This window comes from Eumetopias jubatus, unplaced genomic scaffold (genome assembly GCF_037043125.1).
Source record: "Eumetopias jubatus isolate StellerSeaLion01/CBP00866 unplaced genomic scaffold, mEumJub1_p1.0 scaffold_8, whole genome shotgun sequence".
NCBI classification, from domain to species: domain Eukaryota; kingdom Metazoa; phylum Chordata; class Mammalia; order Carnivora; family Otariidae; genus Eumetopias; species Eumetopias jubatus.
Genome location: NW_028274814.1, coordinates 100975934 through 100997513, shown reverse-complemented (window position 1 = coordinate 100997513; position 21580 = coordinate 100975934). Strand labels below are relative to the sequence as shown.

The following is a 21580-nucleotide window of genomic DNA, read 5'->3' as shown; positions in this document are numbered from 1 at the left end:
AAGTTTGAGTCTTGATTCATATATATTACCTGTGACTTCTTAGATACTAATTACAGTGATATTAATAGCTATTTGGTATTAAGAGCTTACTGTGTGTCACCTTAACTCTCATAGCAATACTAGAAGGTGGTAGGTATTATTGGCCCCATGTTCTAAGTGAACAAACTGAAGCTTAGAGAAATTAAATAAGGGTCAGGGTGGTAAAGCTGGGATTCAAAATGGCTTCAGTTTTCTTATCTGTACAAAGGAGATAAGATCCACATCCCAGATTGTGATACTGCAAGTGCCTGACAGAGTACCTGGTTAATAGTAGGTATTTGAGAATTCATCTTCATTTTTTGAATAAGAATTACAATGAAGGACACCTGGCTGGCTCAAGTGATAGAGCATGCGACTCTTGATCTTGGGGTTGTGAGTTCAGGCCCCACGTTGGACATAGAGCTTATTTAAAAAGGGAGGGGGAATTACAGTGAATGAATGGGATTCTTAACATGGTAACTAGTGTAAGTAAAATTGTTCTTAAAGTCTGATATTTTCCAACAGTTGAAACTTACTGATTCTATCTTAACTTAGATTTAATCCTTGTTTATTCTGTTAGCTGAAGAGATGCATAATCACCAGTTTGTCCTTAAATACTCTAACACATAACCCAGTCTTGTTTTTCACAACAATCCTAAAATTTATACATTTATCATTAAACCACATTCTCATGGAATTCTGAACATTTTAACCTTAAGTAACTTCAGGAAACAAAGTTTTGTTATTCCTTCTGTAATCAGTGTGCATAACTGAGACCATCATAATTTTAACTTTATATTTTTCTGAATTTGATGCAAAAAGTATTACTGCCATTTTGGTCATAGGATTTGGGATTATTTCTTAAAATACATGATTAAGACCAGTAAGCACAATGGAATACACTTTTTTGCCCCCCCCATTTAAAAAAAAAATACAGTTTCTATTTCTCATGCATCCTATAAATGAGTGGATTGGAAAAGTCAGTTAATCAAATCCATCTCATCTTGCCGTTAGCATTTTTAAATGAATTTTTAGTAGTCCATCTCAACAAAAGGAATTTCCAGCATGGGTACTGTGTCTAGTGGTATAAAAGTAATCCTACTACAAGGATAGTGGTTTTTGAGTCCAGATCTATTTATTGACTTGATTCTCCAGGCATACATATATCTGCTTATTTATAGGGATGCTACATGTCTATCACTTGATGTAAAAAATATATTTACCTGGACATTTAAAAAACTCTTCCAAATCAGGACATCTGATCTAGTCATATTAACATTACCATTATCCCTTATATCTGTAGTATTTTGTAGTTTTCAAAGCAAGAGGAAAGTATTCTCATATGTAAATGTTCCATTTATTTAAAGGTCAGATTTTTGATAGCACTTACACTCTAGAGGATAGTCACAAATCTGAAACACAATAAAAACCAAGTAGTATGTTAAACACATCATGCACACTACCTCATTTAACTCTCAGAGCAACCCTAGAAGTTAATAAGAGTATCCTCACTCTACAAACAAGGAAGCTAAGACTGAAAGAGATTGAATAACCTCCTGAAATCACACAGCCCGTAAGAGGATAATAGTTATGGGGGGAAATGAAAAGAAGGAAGGAAAAAGAAAATGTAACATACTGAGCATTCTAAGGCCATTTAATGAAGAAGCAAACAGTACTATACATTAAACCCTGTGGTCATCATTAAGATAGGGTTCAGTAAGGTTGTAAAAGAAGGACTAAGTTTAGTAAAATATTTCCAACAAAAATAGTTTGAGTTTTGGTATTTAAAAGGAAACCTGTTGATACAGAAAACTTTGGTACAGTGTATGTAAAAAGCTTGTAGAATTTGGTCAGTGGATCTTTTTTCCCCCCAGAACTGGCTACACAGAATGGCAAGGATTCCTTGAAATATCTGTTCTCTAAAATTTACCAAGCTCAGGTGACCCCCTTCTGGCCTGCAGGTGCCTTATATTCTAGAATCTTTTAGGAATCACCAAGCCAGATCTTGTCATGTCAGGGAAACATATTTCCTGTTATTCATGAAGATAAATCTTAAATTTGAGTCTGGCTAAAATTCTGTGTGAGTAGTTTTAAAAGGTGAGAAATCGTTACAGTGAACTGGCTAAGAGCATGAGACTGGGAATTAGGTAGACCGGGGTGCAAATCCCAGCTCATCTCCTTACTGGCTCTGTGACTTTGGGAAGTTATTTTTAATTGGTTAGTCTTGGTTTTCTTATTAGCAAAAGGGAGATACTATCTCATAGGGTTGCTTTGAGGATTAAATGAGGTAGTGCACATGAAGTGTTTAGGAAAGTACTTGGTAAAGAATAAGCAGCCATTTCTATTAGCATTTATTCTTCATTTACTAGTGTCTAAGAAGTACATTATAATATACATTTTCCTATTAAGCTGTGAGAAATAGAAATCATCCTATTTTTCTGACAGTAGCTGTGCCATCTTTAGGTTCTTGGGGGCAAGGAGAAGACAGAGACCGTTTGGCTTGAGCAACTTTGTAAAATTGTTTTGGTATCACAGTCAGTGTGCCATTGCCATGAGAGTAAGTAGTATGATGTTTCAAGTTCAGTTCTCAAAGGAGTGACTTTAACAAAAATTTAATTGGGTTAATTCCCATCTTCTGCATTGTACATAGTTTGTAGTTCCCTTCTATCTAGTGCAGCCAGTTATTGTCATCATCACCATAATAACCCATATTTCGTACCAAGTAGCAGAGGTGTTTTTTCAGAGAGGTAAAAGAAATGAGTTGCAAATGCTAGTTTAATTTTCATTTTATTCATCAGATATTTAGTGAGCCCTTTCTTTTCCCCAGGTGATAGCTGGGTATCATTGGTGAATAAGTATGGTCCCTGCCTTCATGGTTCCTCAAATTGAGTGAGGGAGTTTATACCCAAAATTTTGTTATCTGTAATCATACCTAGTGCTTTGCAGGTCTAGCCATTCAACATTTGAAAGCCACCATTTGGATCAAGCCCCATATACTTTCTTGTTACCAGGAGTCATGCTAAGTACTTTAAATACCTTCTCCTGTGTCTAACAATAGATAAAACAATAGATAAAAATGAAAATCATAGGACACAGGACACTAAATGTGCCAGCCAGGCACCCCAGATTAGTGTTTATTTTTTGCTTTAGTTTAAAAGCTAATCCATGTTAAACCCACAAAAATGGACACCTGAAAATTTATTTTTGCCTAAATCACAGCAATAAATGGGAAGAGTTCACAAACATAGCTTTAACATTAATTTTTTATATGCTGTATATGTAGAATAAGTGAAGGTTTTAATTATGATTTCTCTTTTGTTCATTTCTGTGTGATTTCAGTCTGAATCTAAACTTTATAATGGCTCAGAGAAGGATAGTTCTGCTTCAAGCAAGCTCACAAAGAAAGAATCTCTCAAGGTTAGTTTCCATTTATTTCATAAATAACATTGTGCTTTGCATGTGCTTTTGAAAGTAGGCTAACAAGATAAATATGTGTCTCCTAAAGGAAGAAAAATAATATCCAGACAGGCACACACAAAGAATGTTAATATTTGTATGGCACACTGGAGTCAATTGAAGAGGCTACTTGATGACTGTTCACCTCTGTCTCCGGCCTCACCTGGCCATTCCTTTGGCTGAGGACTGGACAGCTCTGCACACTTGGACCTAGTTGGGCACATCACTGTGTTGTAGAACCTTTTATGGGAAGCTCTGGTGCTTTTTGAAATTCAGGTTTACGAACTTGCAGGGTGGTGGGCTGAATTTGGCCCACAGGTAGATATATTTGTTTGTTGTATACAATGTTTTAAAAATTTGAGGTAACAAATACAAGTTCAGCTTTCCAACTTCTCTTTAAGAAATATGCACTTGGGCTCGCCTTCCAGAATGGCCTGCAGATCCTGGATCTTAAGAAACACATGCTTTCTAATTGACTCTTATCCCTATGTGGTCTGTTTTACCCCTTTTTTTCTTATATCTGATCCTGTATGCATTTGCATTTGCAATCCCATATTAAATCTACTGTTACTCAGATATGCATATTAGTCAAGACCAAAAGTCTGAAGTTTTGGCTGTAGAATTATTTAAATTTTGTTAGGTGTATATAGTCTTTTTGTCATTAAGTGTAAAACAGGAAGGTTTTATAGCTAAAAGAAATGTATCACTGATAGTTTATCACCACTCTTCCATCCATTTAATAACAACAAAGTAATAATACGATTATATTAATCCACTGCAGCCTTCCCAAATTATCTCAGAGGTAACTTATGAAGATAAAACTTTGATATTTTGAATGAATCAATACCATTTTATGATAATATCTTAGTATCAGGAAAGAGCAAAATTGCCAGTTGCAAACAAATGCAGCATTGTCTGCAATATGAAAAAACTGATAACAGAGTGGATTTCCATCAGTAAGAGAACTTAAGAAAAATTACAGAAGCAGTAATAGCATGGTGGTTAAGAGCATGTCTTTTAGAGCCAGTCTGCCTTTAATGAATCGTGCCTCCATGACTTACTAGCTGTGTGATCCTGGGCAAGTTACTCTTTGTCCTTCAGTTTTCTCATCTGTAAAATAAGGGTAATGATTGTCTTACTTTCTGGGGTTAATGTGAAGATAATGAGATAGTACTTGTAAAGTGCTTAGAACAGTAACTAGTATGCAGAATGTGTCCAGTAAACCTTAGAACAGTAACTGGTATGCAGAATGTGTCCAGTAAACCTTAGAACAGTAACTGGTATGCAGAATGTGCCCAGTAAACCTTAGAACAGTAACTGGTATGCAGAATGTGTCCAGTAAACCTGCATGTTTTATTCATACTACGAAGCTTATGTAGCAATTAAATGAATGAGGTAGGCACGGAAATGCTTCCAAAAATATTCAGTGGGAGAACCTTTTTTAAAAAAATGTTTAAAAAACAAAGCCTCAAAAGCTATGTATTTCTATAGGTTGTATACATAGAAAAAGCCTGAAAGGGTAGTGTTTTCCGAAAGTGTTAATAGTGGTCACTTCTGGGGACTGGGAATAGGATAGGGTCTAATAAAGCTTTTAGCTTTATTTGTGTTGTTTGAAATTCTTACGATGAGATTGGATACATGTAGTATTGTGTAATTAAAAAAAGGTAAAATTCTTCAAAAAGATACAGAGAACTAGTGATCAGAAAAACTAGATTCTAACCTCTAAAAATTCCTACCAGCTCTTTAAAAAAAAGTTCTTTTATCCTAAAATGCTAGAATTCTAAAAGACGTTTAGAATCTTACACTCTACATGTTATAGACCTAAAATTTTAGAAAGAAATTGCCCATTTCTAATGAATTTTTAATTTTTCTATTATTTTTGTAAAATAGGTGCAAAAGAAAAATTACCGAGAAGAAAAGAAAAGAGCCACAAAGGAGTTACTCAGTACAATCACAGATCCTTCTGTTATTGTTATGGCTGATTGGTTGAAGGTCAGTTTGTATTGAAGCTTTAATTCAGATTGCTGGATGTTTACCTACTGGAATAGGAAAGCCCAGAGTGCACCTAAAGCCTTCAAGACAAAAACAACTCCTGGGATGATTGTTTTTCACTGGCAACCTATTAATTGTATCCCAGAGGTTCTATGTTCCAGCCTTAATGGGGAGAAGGAAACTTTTAACATTGTCTGTCTTGAAATAACATCAAATATGGATAGCAGTTCTTTTTAAAAGGCTTTTTGGTTTGTGTGACATTATATAGTCTAAAGAAATATTTTGCTGTTCAAACTATCATTTAGTATTGTAGACTTGTATGCATTATTGAGAAGATATTAAGCAAAATTAATATAAAAGTTATTTGGAAAGGATTAATTTTCAGAAAAACATGCATATTGCTGTTTCCATACCTTATTTTGGCCTCTGGTTATTTCCACTATCTTTCATTTCCTTTTTTTTTTTTATCATCCCCCACTATCCTCTTTCTCATTCTTATCTGAAGGTTATTTAGTTGGAATCTTTCAGACTAATGCTAAGTTTAAGAATGATCTTGTTGAGACTCTTGACTCCCAGGAAATTTTAGTACCTGACATTAATCTAAAAACCACCCCAGCCCTGAAAGTTTTCCACTCCCAAAAAGTTGGTACAACCTCCAATGTAAAATCCTTAGGAGATCTTTTGTGGAAATTCTCTCACTAAAATGGGAGCCTAATGATAGTTTCCTTGTTCAGGTAGTACTAGGGTCTTCTTCAGTGTTGTGCTGGAAACACGTTCGACTTACTTTGACTGTCTTTAAGCTCTACGTCTCACTTGGGTTTTTCAGAGCTAAACTTCTTCCTCTTGTCTTCTGACATTGGATTCCTGCAGCTTATCCCCTAAAAGTCCCCAACACATCCCCTGGCTGACTTTTCTAAATCATACCTTCATTCTGATATTTGCCATCCATGTTCTATTATCATATGTCCCAGATCCAGAATGTTATCTTAGGATAACTCTTCCTTTTGCTTTTCTTGTCTTTCCATTTCTTTTACATAAACACATATTTTTCTCAAAGATTTTCTCTTCATTCCTGGCTCCAAACTCCCCCTTACTGATTTTTTCTTATTTACAGTTACTGTGGTATGCCTATTTCAGGGGTTAGGGAGTCCTATATTTATTTCATAATTCATAAAAGTGCTTTGAGAGAGCAGATGTTTTACAGTAAATAGAAGGATAATTCCTAGTTTTTATTCTAAATATATTAGCATTCTTTTCAGTATTGTGAATTCAGTGACTTGCATAGAAACATTTTTAATGGATGACAGAAATAGAAATTGATAGGAAAAAACAGTTATAGACTTGTTATTACCATAACATTAAATCCTGGGATGAGGAACATTTTGAGATTAGAGAGAGAGAGAGAGTCAGGTAACTGTGTTTTAAAATTCCCCCAAGAACTTAAATGGCACACTTTATGTAATTACTAAGAACAAAGTAATTTAGAGAAGGTAATTTTAGGGGTTGGGAGAGAGTTCTTCCCTCTTTTCTACCACTCAGTGAATATTTAGGGAATGCCTGGTGTTTGTACTAGCAGTGATTTCATCACTGTTGATGTAGTGGTAGGGGGGAAACAATCTTAAAAGGTGGAATAATCTTGGGCTGCCTGGGTGGCTCAGTTGGTTAAGTTGGCTGCCTTGGGCTCAGCGGGGAGCCTGCTTCTCCCCTTTGCCTGCAGCTCCCCCTGCTTGTGCGTGCGCGCTCTCTCTCTCTCTCTCTCTCTCTCTCTCTCTCTCTCTCTGACAAATAAATAAATAAAAATCTTTTAAAAGGGTGGAATTTTCTTATACTCCCACAAACAAAATTATGATAGTTGCTAAGAAGGGGAGAATCTTGGACTAGGAAAGTATATTTTAATGGGTCCTGAGCTGGCCTGGAGGGTTAGGAAGACCATTCTACTTGGCGCATTATTTTGAAACTGTTGACCTCATCTCTGGCCAAACTTTAAGTTTCTCGGAGGCAGGAGCCATGCTATTTTTAGCTTCGTGTGCCGTTTTTACCATCTAGTAGCTTAAAAAAAAATCTGAATCTAAAGTGTATATTTTATGGAAATTTTAGATTAAAACATCCTATTTGCCGTTACTGAGATTTTATATTGTGGAGCAAAAAGAGAAAAAGAGCTTTATTTCCTAAATAAACTTATCTTTCTGTAGATTCGTGGTACTCTAAAGAGCTGGACCAAGTTGTGGTGTGTTTTGAAACCCGGGGTGCTACTGATTTATAAAACCCAAAAAAATGGTCAGTGGGTAGGAACAGTCCTTCTGAATGCCTGTGAAATCATTGAACGTCCATCAAAAAAGGATGGCTTTTGTTTCAAACTTTTTCATCCTTTGGAGCAGTCTATTTGGGCAGTGAAGGTAAGTAAGCACTTGTTATGTAGGTAAAAGATAAAGATGACAATCTGTGAGTTTCAGAATGGAGATAAATCAGTTAATCTAATGATTTCTGACCTCTGCCAGGACTTCTAAATTTGCTTCTCTTTTCAAGTGCATTATTCCTGTTTTTGTTTCTACCCACATCGAACTGTGTACCAAAAGGCTTTGTTTAGCTTTAAGATCTGTCTTAAAAATTTTTGCAGAAAATGTTTCCCAAATTTTCATCATACTTTATAATGTACTCTCCGTGGCGATTAAGTTTGTACTGTTCTTTTTATTGCAATTACTAACTTTGCTTTGTAATATTGTATCATATTTATAGTGTTTTTGTTTCTATCAAAATTATAAGGTCCCCTAGAACAGAGCTGCCATTTATTTGTGTGGTCTTTCCTATAGTGATTGTAAATATGTGACTAGAAGCAGTCCTATGTACTCTTGTACTCTTGAGGTTCAGCTTTCTTTGAAGATAGAGCTCTGTTTTAAAACTAAAAAGTATTACTGTGGTCACTCCTGTGTGTAAAAGCAGAAACTTAATCAGGAAAATAGGAATTCAGGGCACCTGGGTGGCTCAGTTGGCTAAGCATCTGCCTTTGGCTCAGGTCATTATCCCAGGGTCCTGGGATGGAGCCCCACATCAGGCTCCTTGCTCAGCATGCACTACACACTAATGGAATAAATGGATTTAGTTTAAATTTTTACAAAGCAATCATTGTTTTAGTTTCTAAGAAGGTCAGTTATACATGAATAAAGGGTTTAGAGGTTCTTCTTTAAGGGAAGCCACCTAATTGAGGCTTAGGGTTAAAAGTAACTTCAGCTTTTAAATACTTTTTGGTATTGCTTAATTAGGCAATATACATATATACACCTATAAAACACCTGAACTTTTAACCTTTATTTCAGTAGCCTATAGTCATAGCAGGACTAAATTTAGGATTAGAGAGTTAGTTCCATTCTGGGATTAGGCACTTCCTATAGGGAAAGAATTTAACCCAGAGAACCTCTGTTAATTATATATCATGTGATTCTCAAGTGAAAAAACAAACAACTTTCAGAACCCTTTATGTATAGTATTTATTCTTTACTACTACTCTTAGGAATTGAAAGAATTATAATGAATTTTTAAATTATTAAAAAAGATTTTTAATGTCAAATTTATTGAATTCTCAATATTGTTGGGAGGGAAGGAAATTTGTCCAATTAGATGATCATCAGAACATTCTCCACAAGCAAAATATGCTTAAGACATTGTTTAAACAGCTTTAAAGTCATTATCTATGATAAGGTAGAAGTAATACTTATCAGTTCTTACTTTGTATCCGGGACTCTTGAGCACTTTATGTGGACCCCTTTTAAAAATTCTCATACCTTTAAGGAGGTTGTAATTTTCCCTATTACCCAGATAAAGAGATTGAGGCCTAAAGGGGTTACTTAAGTAATTTTTCTAGCGTGGAATCAAGCTCGAAACCCAAGCAGTCTGACTAGATGGTGGTTCTAGGAGTTGGCCCATAAGCTATTTGAAAATACCCAAGTGATACTACAGGATTTGTTAAAATTATATTGACTTTTTCTTCCTTTTCATTTTGAATCTATATCTTCTTTATGCTTCTCAAATTCATTTTATTCTCTGATCTTACAACTTAAAATTACGCTTTGTCTATTAAAATTATACTGTTAATTCTATCCTCAGATTTTCTTTCCAGGGAAGAACTGGGTTCACCTGAAGAATTCCTCTTTCTGGAAGAATAAAATTAGCTTTTTTCATTGGTATTTTATAACTAGTATTTTATAACAATTATATCAATGGTTGTAAAATAGAGATTTTTCCCTAGACCTAGTCAAAATTCATTTTTCTTTTTCTTGTAAATTATAACTATATTTCCAGCTTTTTTTTTTAGGTCTCTAGAAATTTAATGTTATTTATCTTAGTAGTATCTGTGGGATGGAAATTTCTCTATTAAATTAAAATTTGGTCTACTATAATAAATTGCAGGTTTCTCTTTACTATGTGAACAATAAGTAGAGATAATTAACTAATGATAGCTATAAGTTCAGTTTTCTGGTAAGGGGGTATATTTGTTGGAAGAGGAAAACTTTTCTTAATACTTACCATCTGCTTTCTTAAGAAGCATGAGGTTAAAGGTTGTTTGCTTTTAGACTATAACCCATGCCTAACTTAGATTTTTACGGGTAATAATGGACAATATGAAGTTGAGATTTCATGATACCTGCTGTATACCACTTATTTTATTTTATTTATTTTATTTTATTTTAAGGGTCCAAAAGGTGAAGCAGTTGGATCTATAACTCAGCCCTTACCTAGCAGTTATCTGATCATCCGAGCTACTTCAGAGTCAGATGGTAAATATAGATTGTTGATGGATTTGATTTTGGTCCTCATTTTTAAGGATTTATTTTATATGCCACTGTGTATTTATTTTCCTTTGGAGAAAATCTCTTTAGTATGGTATTTACAGCAGAGGTATTGTAATCATAAATTGCTTTTGATAGTAAAATGTCATTAACTTTGTAGACAAACAGGGAAATCTGATAGGAAGAAAGCATTGTGAAGTCAAGTGACAAATTGGCAGCCTTGTTTTCTTCTTCATCCTCCATTGACATATTAACACCTTTTGACTTGGTTAGTGTTCTTTGTGGTAACTCATTAAGTTTTATAATTTTAGAGATACATTTAATATGCTATTTGAATTTTATTATAAAAATTAATATTTATGGGGTGCCTGGGTGGCTCAGTTGGTTGAGCGTCCAACTATTTGTTTCAGCTTGACTGGGAGATCAAGCCCCATGTCAGGCTCCCCACTCAGCAGGGAGTCTTTTTCCCCTTTGCCCCTCCTTCCTGCTCTTGTACACGAGCTCTGTCAAATAAATAAATCTTTAAAAAAAAAAAAATTTAGGGGCGCCTGGGTGGCTCAGTTGGTTGAGCGTCTGCCTTCGGCTCAGGTCATGATCTCAGGGTCCTGGGATTGAGCCCCACATCAGGCTCCCTGCTCGGTGGGGAGCCTGCTTCTCCCTCTCCTTCTGCCTGTCGCTCCCCGTACTTGTACTCTCTCTCTCTCTGTCAAATAAATATTTTTTAAATTAACATAACATATACACTGTTTTGAGTTTTTTTTATGTAAGAGATTCAAGTACAAACTTTGTTCTATACCTAGTAACTCAATATTTAATTCTTGAAGCAATATGGAGAGAGCAAAACTTACTTTTGTGAAAGCAAAGCTAACTTTAAAACCTTAATAATTGATAATGGATTCCTTCCTCACTTTTATGTTTTATAATTTAGCTTAGCGTAGCAAATCTTGTAACCTTTCAGTTTACTTTTACCTGATGATTATTTTTAAGATTAAAATACCATAGGCACAAGCTTACATTATGAAAGTGTTTTACTTGACTGATATTTCCAGCAGATATTGAAACATATATATATATTTTTAAGAGCAACTAACGGGTTTTTTTTGTTTTGTTTTGCTAATACAGTTCTAAATTTTAATTTAAAATATTAGTGTTTCTGCTAATATGGCAGTTCATGTACAGGCATTTCCATGACTCAGAAATTTTCATACATATAAGTAGAATGGATGGTAAACCCTGGGGATAGACCTTTTATCAACAACAAAACATCATTTTGATAAGTTTGTTTATAGTAGAAACATAATGTCTTCAGTATATTTTATGTACTTTCTTTGGTAGTTGCAAATCATACTACCTGTTACTGTTCTAAGATTTTAAAAATAAAGTACATTAATTTTAGATTAGGTGTACTTTCTAATTCATCCCATATGCTGTTCATTTACCAGTGGTTTCTAGATGCTTTGTCTGTAAAAAGCACTTGCTAAACTGAAAAATTGCATTAAAATCCTTGCAAGATTTTATATTCAAATTAACTTTGCCAGTTTATGTTTCTCAAAGAAATAATAGTATGCTTAAAGGTTAACGGTGTTAAATTAAGATGGCTGCTGGTTTTTATAGTTTCTTGAACTACACTACTTACGAATCTGTATTCTTCTAGGAAGGTGCTGGATGGATGCTTTGGAGTTGGCTTTGAAATGTTCTAGTCTTCTTAAACGTACAATGATCAGGGAAGGAAAGGAACATGACCTGAGCATTTCATCAGAGAGCACACATGTGACTTTGTATGGCTTATTACGTGCTAACAATCTCCACAGTGGTGACAACTTTCAGTGAGTAGTTATTGTCACTAATTTTTATAAGGGACTATGTTGTTGACTAGGTTAGTTGGTGGGCCTAGAATTTTTTGTAATGTATCTAAAATTGAACTTGGCTGTTTTCTTCCCATTATATGGCCTCAGGCCTGGTTTGAGATCTGTTTAGTTGCTGTTATAAGGTATAGAAAGTTATTTCCTTGGTTTCAGCTAATGTGAATTAATTGTTCTTTCCCAAATATATACCTTGTCTTTGTACATGGTGTTCCCTCCATTAAAAGTGTTTCCTAGTCCTCCTTGCTCTTTTCTCCTGTTATACTGCTGTTCTTTAAGACCAATCCCAAATATTACATAAAATGCAAAGCCTTTCCTGCTTCATGACAGTAAGATGTAATCTGTTCTTCTGTTGCTGTTCTATAACACTTTTTAATTTTTTTGGTAATGGTGCTTATTCTACCTGGTATTTGTGGAATTCTCCTATTGTGTTTCAAGTTGGAACTGTATCCTGTTTGTGGTTTTATCTTCTGAGATATTCATTGTTGTTAATAGTAAAAAAATATTTCCCTAGGGAAACTAACAAATACTTTGTTTGAGGTTCACATCACTTGTTGTTTTGTAGGAAAAATATAAGATTTCCCTTATCCTCCCTTGTCCTAATACTCAACTTCTGCTCTGAAACTACTTATTCCCATCAGCATTGAGGTTACTTTCCTGAAAGTTAGGAATGAATGTTTGTTGGGGCCTCTTCCCAAGATTCTTCCCTCGAAGCTCTTCAGCTGTAAATAGTCCATTGTTTTTACCAAATCCCAGGCAATTTTTAAGTGCTATTATTTTGGAATCTTAAAACTTCATCTGCTTCACATATTTATTCATTTAAGTTTTTTGAGCCTCTTTTCTGTATAAGACATTATACATACTTTTCTGTATTATTCACTGCATTATAAGTAGGGAGATCAGATACGATCCTAAATTTGAATCCAGTACAACAGTTTACTAGCTCTGTGATCCTGAAGAGACATTTTGTCTTGTTTTGTTTGAAACCTATAAAATGCCAGGCAACTATAAATAATAGGAAGATAAGACTGACATAAACAACCAAAGGGGAGGGATGCTTTAGTTTAATACAGGACCAGGAGAATTTAGAGGATGGAAAGATAACATTCAGCTAGGGAATCATTCCTGATTTTTTTTTTACATATTTTTACGAAGGTGGAATCAACATAGCAATGTGTTCATTTGCCTATGTGACAGAACATGAGCTAAGAGCTGATGATGCAGAGATGAGGGGAACAGAGGCCTACCTTTGAGATGTATAGTCTGCTTGGATGTAAGGGACAGGGAGTGGGTGAAGTTAAAGATTACAAGTTTTAAGCCTGAGTGACTGGTAAGGTGATGGTAAAATTTTAAAAAAAGGACCATGTTGGGAGATGATGATTTATTAAATATTGGACATGTTGAGGATGCATTGGTCCCAGGACAGATAGATGATATCAGCCAAGCATTTAAAAGCATGGGCCTGAAGCTTATTTATGCATGCATGGGTTTGAAAATCAAATAGAAATGATGGTGAAGGCTTGAAATTGGCAAGCTTGCCAAAGGAGAGAAAGGATAGAGAAAATAAGAAGGCCAAGGAAGATTAAAATATCTTAAGGTGGAAGGAAGTAAGAGGGATCAGAGAGCTCCAAGAGTCAAACCATAGTCACATGCAACCTGAGCACTGAGTTTCAAGGAAAATAATCATCATAATCGCAGAGAAATCACAGAAGGTGAAGAGTAGACAAGGATTTGTCAACTAAGCCATCATTAGTGACCTTTAAGGGAACAGATTCAGTGGATTCAGGGGAGTGAAAACCAGATCATAAGAGGTTAAGGAGAGAGTTGATGGTAAGAAAACAGGGACAGAATTTGAGACTACATTTTTAAAATACATGATTATAAAGGGAAAGAAAGAAAATAAGTACTATAAAAATGAATTTCTATTAGAAATTCTTTGGTTAGGAAAGCCTGGGTGGCTCAGTCGATTAATCTTGCAACTCTTGATTTCGGCTCAGGTGGCGATCTCAGGGTTGTGGGATCCAGCCCTACGTCTGGCTCTGTGCTCAGAACAGAGTCAGCTTGAGATTCTCTCTCTCTCCCTCTGCCCCTGCCCCGACTCACTCTCTCTCTGTCTAATAAATAAAACCTTAAAAAAGATCTTTGGTTAAAATCCAAACAAATATTTTGGGGACAAAATTTTTACATTTTTTTTTTATTCTGGAAGTGAGGTGTTTTTTTTTTTAATTCCTTTTTGTACAAATTATTAACCCTAATCACTGTAAGTAAGAATAGGATTGGGGTATAGCAACCTAATCCATTTTAGGCTATAGGTTTATTTCCATAAATTTCCATTAGCAATTCTTCTTGAACTTTTTTCTCAAGATTAAGCCTATTAGTCAAGTATTAGAGAGGATTACTTTTATATTTTCACTTACGTTGAGTGACTTTGGAGAGACCTTTACAGGGGAAAAGTCATAATTCATTTGAGCTCACTTGAGAATATGATCATCTTGACTTGAAGTTTTTCTTTAGACCAGAAGCAATAGCGAGGTTGATTCAAGTGATGATATTTATAAAACTAAGAAGAAAATCTAACAGGGGAAAGTCTAAAATTTTGCTTTTGGAAGCTCTTATCCCTAAGTGGTAAAGAGGCAAAGAACTCAGAGTGTCCTCTTTTAATATTTGCCAGGTTTTTATTTAATTTCTCTGTGCCTTTATTTACTAATCTGTAAAGTGAGAATAATAGTATTATTTACAGGGTTAACTGAGTAAAACTGTATAAATCACAGAACAGTGCCTGACACTTAAAGTCTCAATAAATGTTACATATGATTCCTATTTATAAATTAAATATTCTTAATCTCCTTTATTCTTCCTCCTAATCTTTCCCTCAAGGTTAAATGACAGTGAAATTGAACGACAGCATTTTAAGGACCAAGATATGTATTCTGATAAATCCGATAAAGAAAATGATCAAGAGCATGATGAGTCTGATAATGAGGTGCTGGGGAAAAGTGAAGAAAGTGACACAGATACATCAGAAAGGCAAGATGACTCTTATATCGAACCTGAGCCCATTGAGCCTTTAAAGGAGACTACCTACACTGAACAGAGCCATGAAGAACTCGGAGAGGTAAAAGTGTGATTTTCAGAGATTTTGATTTTCTAATTCTTGGGAATTTCCAAGTGAAATTGAAGACATTTCTTTGACCTATTGCTTATTTTTCTGAAAGAAAATATTTGAATGATACCTGTTTTGTTTGTAAAATCACATACCTATGAAATGTATCAGAATTTATAACAAATATGTATACTCACACGAGTACTGATTCTTCAGGTTTGTTTTTGAAATAGGATAGTACTGCTTGATGTCATTGCTAGGTACAATGTAAATTGCAAGGATACATGAGTTTATAACTTTCTTGCTATTGTTAGTGCATAGAAGTAAGTTTAGTATAAAATAATAGCATGTAATGTTTTTTGTAATGAATTCTTTGTATATATCCTTCACTTTGATGTCTATTAACTCCTCTTTTTACCTAAGTTTTATAGCTATAGACTTACTACCTTATGAGTTATTTCCACTCATATTAAGAATGCTTGAAATAGTTCTATAGCATATTCGGATTTCAACATCAGCTGTCTTATCTACATATCTAATATGTCTGAAGTATGATATTTCAGTATTTTTTGTTAATTGCTAAAGGCAGGTGAGGCTTCTCAAACAGAAACTGTGTCTGAAGAAAACAAAAGCCTTATCTGGACACTGCTGAAACAAGTCCGTCCTGGCATGGACCTGTCCAGGGTGGTTCTGCCTACATTTATTTTGGAACCTCGTTCTTTCCTGGATAAACTTTCAGATTACTACTATCATGCAGATTTCCTATCTGAGTAAGTAGATTCTCATTTTTTAAAATGAAAGACACTTCATGGTTTTAAGAGATTTTTCAGAGGTCTAAGTACAGTGATTATGCCTTACCAAAATCAGGCTCTAATGACATATCACTCTTCACTCTCTTCACCATTTCTACAGGTGACCGAAATAAGAATATTTAATACTTTGCTATAATGTTTCCATTTATGAAGTTGAGTGATGAGATCACAAGCTTGAGGGAGACAAGGAGTCTACCCCTTACAGCACTGCTTTCTCAGGCTCTCTGAGCTGTTCACTGACCTAACATAGGGAGAGGTGGTTGGCATTCCTTGTGTTCCTCTCCACCTCTCCCCACTTCCCCCCGCCCCCACCTCCCAACCCAGTCAACTAAGCTCTTGTTCAGGTCCCATCCTGGGGCTTGGGCTTTTGTTTATACGTACCCTCTCTGTGTGCTCTTGAGGCATGTGCAGCTTACCACAACCAGGCCAGTTGCTGGCTCATGATATAAATCCCCACTTCCATCTTTGCTTTTCTTCCTGCCAGCTGATCCTGGGTATAATTCTGAGGAAGGCAGGCATAAAGGAGGTGGGGGGAGTTGCTGCCCATCTCTTTCCCAGCAGTTTCTTGGAGAACCAGTAAAAGACATCAACTTTATGCATACCTTTCCAAGTTTTGCATGCTGCCCCCATTCCAGCTATTCAAGACAATGTGTTTTCTAGGATACCGAGTTCTGGTATAATGACCTGATTTTTAGATTCTGCATCAATATTTGTATTCAGTTTAGTAATTATTAGTCTATTAGTTGCAATAATGAACATTGCAAAAAACAAGCTGAATCAAAAGATAATTGAGAAACTGGGAGATTTTTGCAAATTAAGGCATACCCAAAGTGCTAATCTCTCTAAAATAAAAAGGGCTCTTAGAAATTTAATGAAATGATCATCAATCTAATAGAAAAAGGAGTGGTGGAAATGACCAGGGTTCAAAAATGAATAGAAACAGTCTTTAAACATCTCAAAATAAGAAAACTGCAGATTCAAATTATGAGCTATTATTTTTTATCCATCACAGTGACCAAAATCCAAAAGCTTTTATACACCAGTTCTGCTTTACATCTTATTATAGTTCTTTTATCTGTCTAGAAATTCATTTCTTTCAGAATATGAGACAGGTTCCTATGAATCACAGTAAGATCTTCTTGAGAGATGCCCATTTTCCCAAATTGTTCTGGCTACACGCACTGTTGCCAAGGTTTTGTGGGGCAACAGGCGCTTGTACGATATTGCTGGAAGATACAAACTAGCACAGTGCTTTTGAAGGGAATCTGGCAATATTTACCAGAATGAGATGCATTCACTCCTTTGATCCAGTAATCCTACTTCTGGTAATAACTCCTACAGATATACCTCTGCATATTCAAAATGACATATATGCAAGATTGTTGCAGCAAGGCTTATAATAGTAAAAGATTAGATAACTCAGGTATTCAGCCATAGTTGACTGGTGGTTAAATAATATATGATACATTTACACATAAGGAAGAAGTCTATAACCTGATTTGGAGGGATCTTTAGGATTATGTGTGTGTGGAAAAAGCAAGGTCCAAAAAAATGTGTGTGGTTTGCTACCTTTTCTTTCTTATAAAGTGTTCTGGCTGCATAACTTTATTTGCTTCTTTTTGCTTAAAGAAAACTGTTTATTAAAACAACTAAAAAAAAATTGCCTATATGGAGAGATGGGACAATAACAAGACGTGTACTTCTTCATATTGCTTTGAGTTTTGAACTACATATATGTAAAATATAAAATAAAATTGCATATTAAGAGAATTTAAACCAAGATAGGAGGAGTGGAATCAGACAGTTGTTACTCCCAATAAGGGCAAGTTTTCGACTCAGCACAATGGTCAGTAAGCCTAAGCCTGGTCTCTTCCATTTTACACTTTTTCAAAAATCACTAGGGGTGCCTGGGTAGCTCAGTTGGTTAAGCATCTGACAGGTCATGATGTCAGGATTATGAGATTGAGCCCCACAAGATGGAGCCCCGAGTAGGGCTGGGCCTGGAGCCTGCTTAAGATTCTTTCTCTTCCTCTCCCCCCGACCCCCCGCATGCATGCACACACTCTCTCAGAAAAAAATCACTACACTGAGCCTTCAGACATGCTTGAGGGAAGTAATAGTTAAATTATAATTACTGTTCATGTATATTATGTTATATATGTATGAAAACTCAGTAGAATTCACTTCTGGCATACACAGTGTTTTGCAGTGTTTACAGCAACAGCACAAGGGCAAGGAGGTAGCTGAGTCATGGCTTCTAAAAATTTGTTCTTTAAAATGAAGATTGTTCTTTGATTATCTGCTACATTGATAGATTTTATTCACTGGAAAATCACTTGGTAGCACATAGGATTAAAGGCTAAGAATAGGTTAAATCCTTTTTGATTGACTTAAATTATCTCAAAACTTCCATATTTGTGATTTGAAATACCTGTATTTTGTACTAGGAACTAAAAAAAAGCATACAATCCTATTCTTAATGGAGCATTTTTCATAGGAGAGGTTAATATTAGCCTATTGTCCTCCCCTCATGTAGGATGGCCCTCACCAGTTATTGTTGATCTCCTCTAATTAACATCAGTGCCTGAGAATAGAGTAAATCAAGTGGACATGATCCTTCTCTGATAAAAGGATCTGAAGACCTCTAATGAAATTGTTACTGAGGCTGCTTGGCCCCATCATTGCAAATGCTAGGCATCATGCAATCCTTGAATCTCAAAATATGTTTATTTTTATTTTTTTCAATCATAATTTCTCACAGAACTCCTAGCAACATCTAGGGCCCTAAGAACCCCACTTGAAAAACCTTGGTTTGGAGAGTTTCCAAAAACTACTTGAGCAAAGATCTGGGCGGTATATCAAACAATAGGAAAAATGGAGAGAAAAGCAACCAGATTATGAAAAGTTATTCTTACAGATTTACATGGTTGTTTTTGCCATCTATTTTAAATATAACTTAGGTTTTGCAGTCATATCTCATACTCAGTTGTTTAGTTGATAAATACAAGGGAGAATTTGTGATATATTTTGTGAAAGTTTTGTATATACCATTTTGTTTTTTTAGGGCTGCTCTTGAAGAAAATCCTTATTTCCGTTTGAAGAAAGTAGTGAAATGGTATTTGTCAGGATTCTATAAAAAGCCAAAGGTAATGTTTATATTTTACTTTCTTTAACCTTATATGAGTTATTTTTTATGTTATCTTTAGTTTATTTATTGATAAGCACTACAAGGCCTCTTTGAGTTAGCAAAATTGCAAACTACTTAATCATTTAGACCTATATTGTGGATTGAAGGGTTTCATTTTATTTCATTTACTGTGAAATTTTATAAGGATAGCTCCCAGATGACACAGCTAAATCCATTTTGACTGGTTTAAACTATTTTGAATCTTCCAGATTTGTATTTTGAAACTTGTAATTTTTTTTTTACCAGGGACTGAAGAAACCTTACAATCCTATACTTGGTGAGACTTTCCGTTGTTTGTGGATTCATCCCAGAACAAACAGCAAAACTTTTTATATTGCTGAACAGGTATTAGAAGTGCATGTTACAGAAACAAAACTGGTTCGGAAGTTATTGGAATATTTTAATAAAAAATATTAACTCAGTAAATTCACTGTTGATTAACCTTTCTTATTAGTGAGCATTTGGTAAGCATTTAACCTTTTAGTACTGAATACTACTAAATATCATATTTATTATAAGTATTACAATTACCTGGTATTGCACTCTTTTGCCTCTTATTTTATAATTTAATTCTCCCATTCCAATATTTCTTCTCAGCTATTCTCCATCTAAACCAACCCTGACCTCCTATTTCATGATCCAAGTGACTGCATCTTCCAGTGATTTCTCCCTTCTCAAACTTCTGTATTATTTTTTGTGATTATCCATTAAACTGTTATTTTAACACACACTGTTTAACTTTTTACAGAATATTTATTTCCTAATTGAATTGTCAGCTTCTTGAAAGAATGCCCTCCCTATAAACCTCTCTTTTTGTTGTAGGCAGTCAAAAATATTTCTTAGTTTTACTCTTTCATTAATTTAGACTTATATACATTTATATTCGTGATTCTCAATATTTTCCCCTCATCCTCCCCTTTCCCCCTGGTCCTGAGGAATAGGACATTTTTTTCTCAATAACAATGACTCCTTACTATAATAATTCTCACCTAGAGTGTAAGAAGGATGAGGAGACTGTGTGTCATTTGAAAAACCTTCCTCTTCCCTAGAGATTTTGTATACCTCTCAAATGGAGATGACTTATCCATGTATTAATTTTTTAAAAATTATTGATTATACCACCTTGCATTTTAGTTCACTATAATTCCTCACTAAATTGAGAAGCTTGAGAAGAGTTTGATTTTTAGCTTTGATTCATTTCAGAAAACATAAGGTGTGTATATATATATATATATATATAGAAAGTGTTAGATTACTAAAGTAACATATTTGTCAAAGGTTTTGTTTCCTATTGCCTATTTAGTAATCCATATGAAGAATAGCTACTGTATTAGTTATCTATTGCTATATAATCAATGACTGCCAGAACTTAATGGCATAAAACAACAAACATTTATTAGCTCCTACAATGAAGTTTAGGGATCTGAGAGCTGCTTAGCTGGATGGTTCTGGCTCAGGGTCTCTCATGAGAGTGCAGTTAAGATGTCAGCCAGCTTTGCAATCATCTGAAGACTTGGCTGAAAGATTTCACTTCTAAGCTCATCACATGGCTTTTAAGCAGAGCACTCATTTCCTTTCCACATGGGTTTCTCCATAGGGTTGTTCACAACATGGAAGCTGGCTTCTCAGAGCTGATGATCTGTGAGAGAGAGAGAGAGAGAGAGAGAGAGAGAGAGACCAAAATGGATAGTGCATTATAACTTAATTTCAGAAGTGACATATACGTCACTTCTACACAGAGTAACTTTGGTACAATGTAAGAGGAGCCCACCTAATGGTGTGAATACCAGGAGGTGGTTTCCTTGGGATATATCTTGGAGGCTGGTTACTATAGCCACCAATGTTTAATTTTACCACTTACCAGACATTGCTTCTTATTATTAGAGTATACATTTGAGACTTGACCTTTTGATAATAGCACAATAATATGCTTATGTTATTATATTTTACATTTTTTCCTGTGTTCAATAGGTGTCTCATCATCCACCAATATCTGCCTTTTATGTTAGTAACCGAAAGGATGGATTTTGCCTTAGTGGTAGTATCCTGGCTAAGTCCAAGTTCTATGGTGAGTTTCTCCTTGTCTCAGTCTGCACCCTTTTCTGAAAGGTAGTATTTAAAAAAAACAACAACAAACAACATATACTCCAATTTCAGATGTCTTGAGTTCTTCTAAATAGTTAAAGAAGAAATAATACCAAAAAAAACACCAAAAAACAAAACCACCGAACCAATTCGGTACAACATTTTACAGTAAGGAGAAGAGGAGGAAACATTTCTCAACTCATTTTATGAGGCCTACATTACCCTAATCCCAAGACAAGACAGTACAAGGAAAGTATAGATCATTATCTCTAATGAATATA

General features: G+C 35.0%; 1 protein-coding gene across 7 annotated transcripts in view; it reads left to right on the top strand.

The window, feature by feature from the left end:
• OSBPL8 (oxysterol binding protein like 8) overlaps positions 1-21580 on the top strand; it is a 160146-nt gene that overhangs the window by 117562 nt on the left and 21004 nt on the right. For all 7 annotated transcript variants that reach the window (XM_028105402.2, XM_028105403.2, XM_028105400.2 and 4 more), the window contains 10 exons: positions 3358-3435; positions 5365-5466; positions 7659-7862; positions 10154-10238; positions 11905-12076; positions 14990-15227; positions 15801-15985; positions 19092-19173; positions 19461-19559; positions 21186-21282. In XM_028105402.2, the coding sequence (XP_027961203.1) occupies positions 3358-3435; positions 5365-5466; positions 7659-7862; positions 10154-10238; positions 11905-12076; positions 14990-15227; positions 15801-15985; positions 19092-19173; positions 19461-19559; positions 21186-21282 (1342 nt within the window). The remainder of the gene's footprint in view (positions 1-3357; positions 3436-5364; positions 5467-7658; positions 7863-10153; positions 10239-11904; positions 12077-14989; positions 15228-15800; positions 15986-19091; positions 19174-19460; positions 19560-21185; positions 21283-21580) is intronic.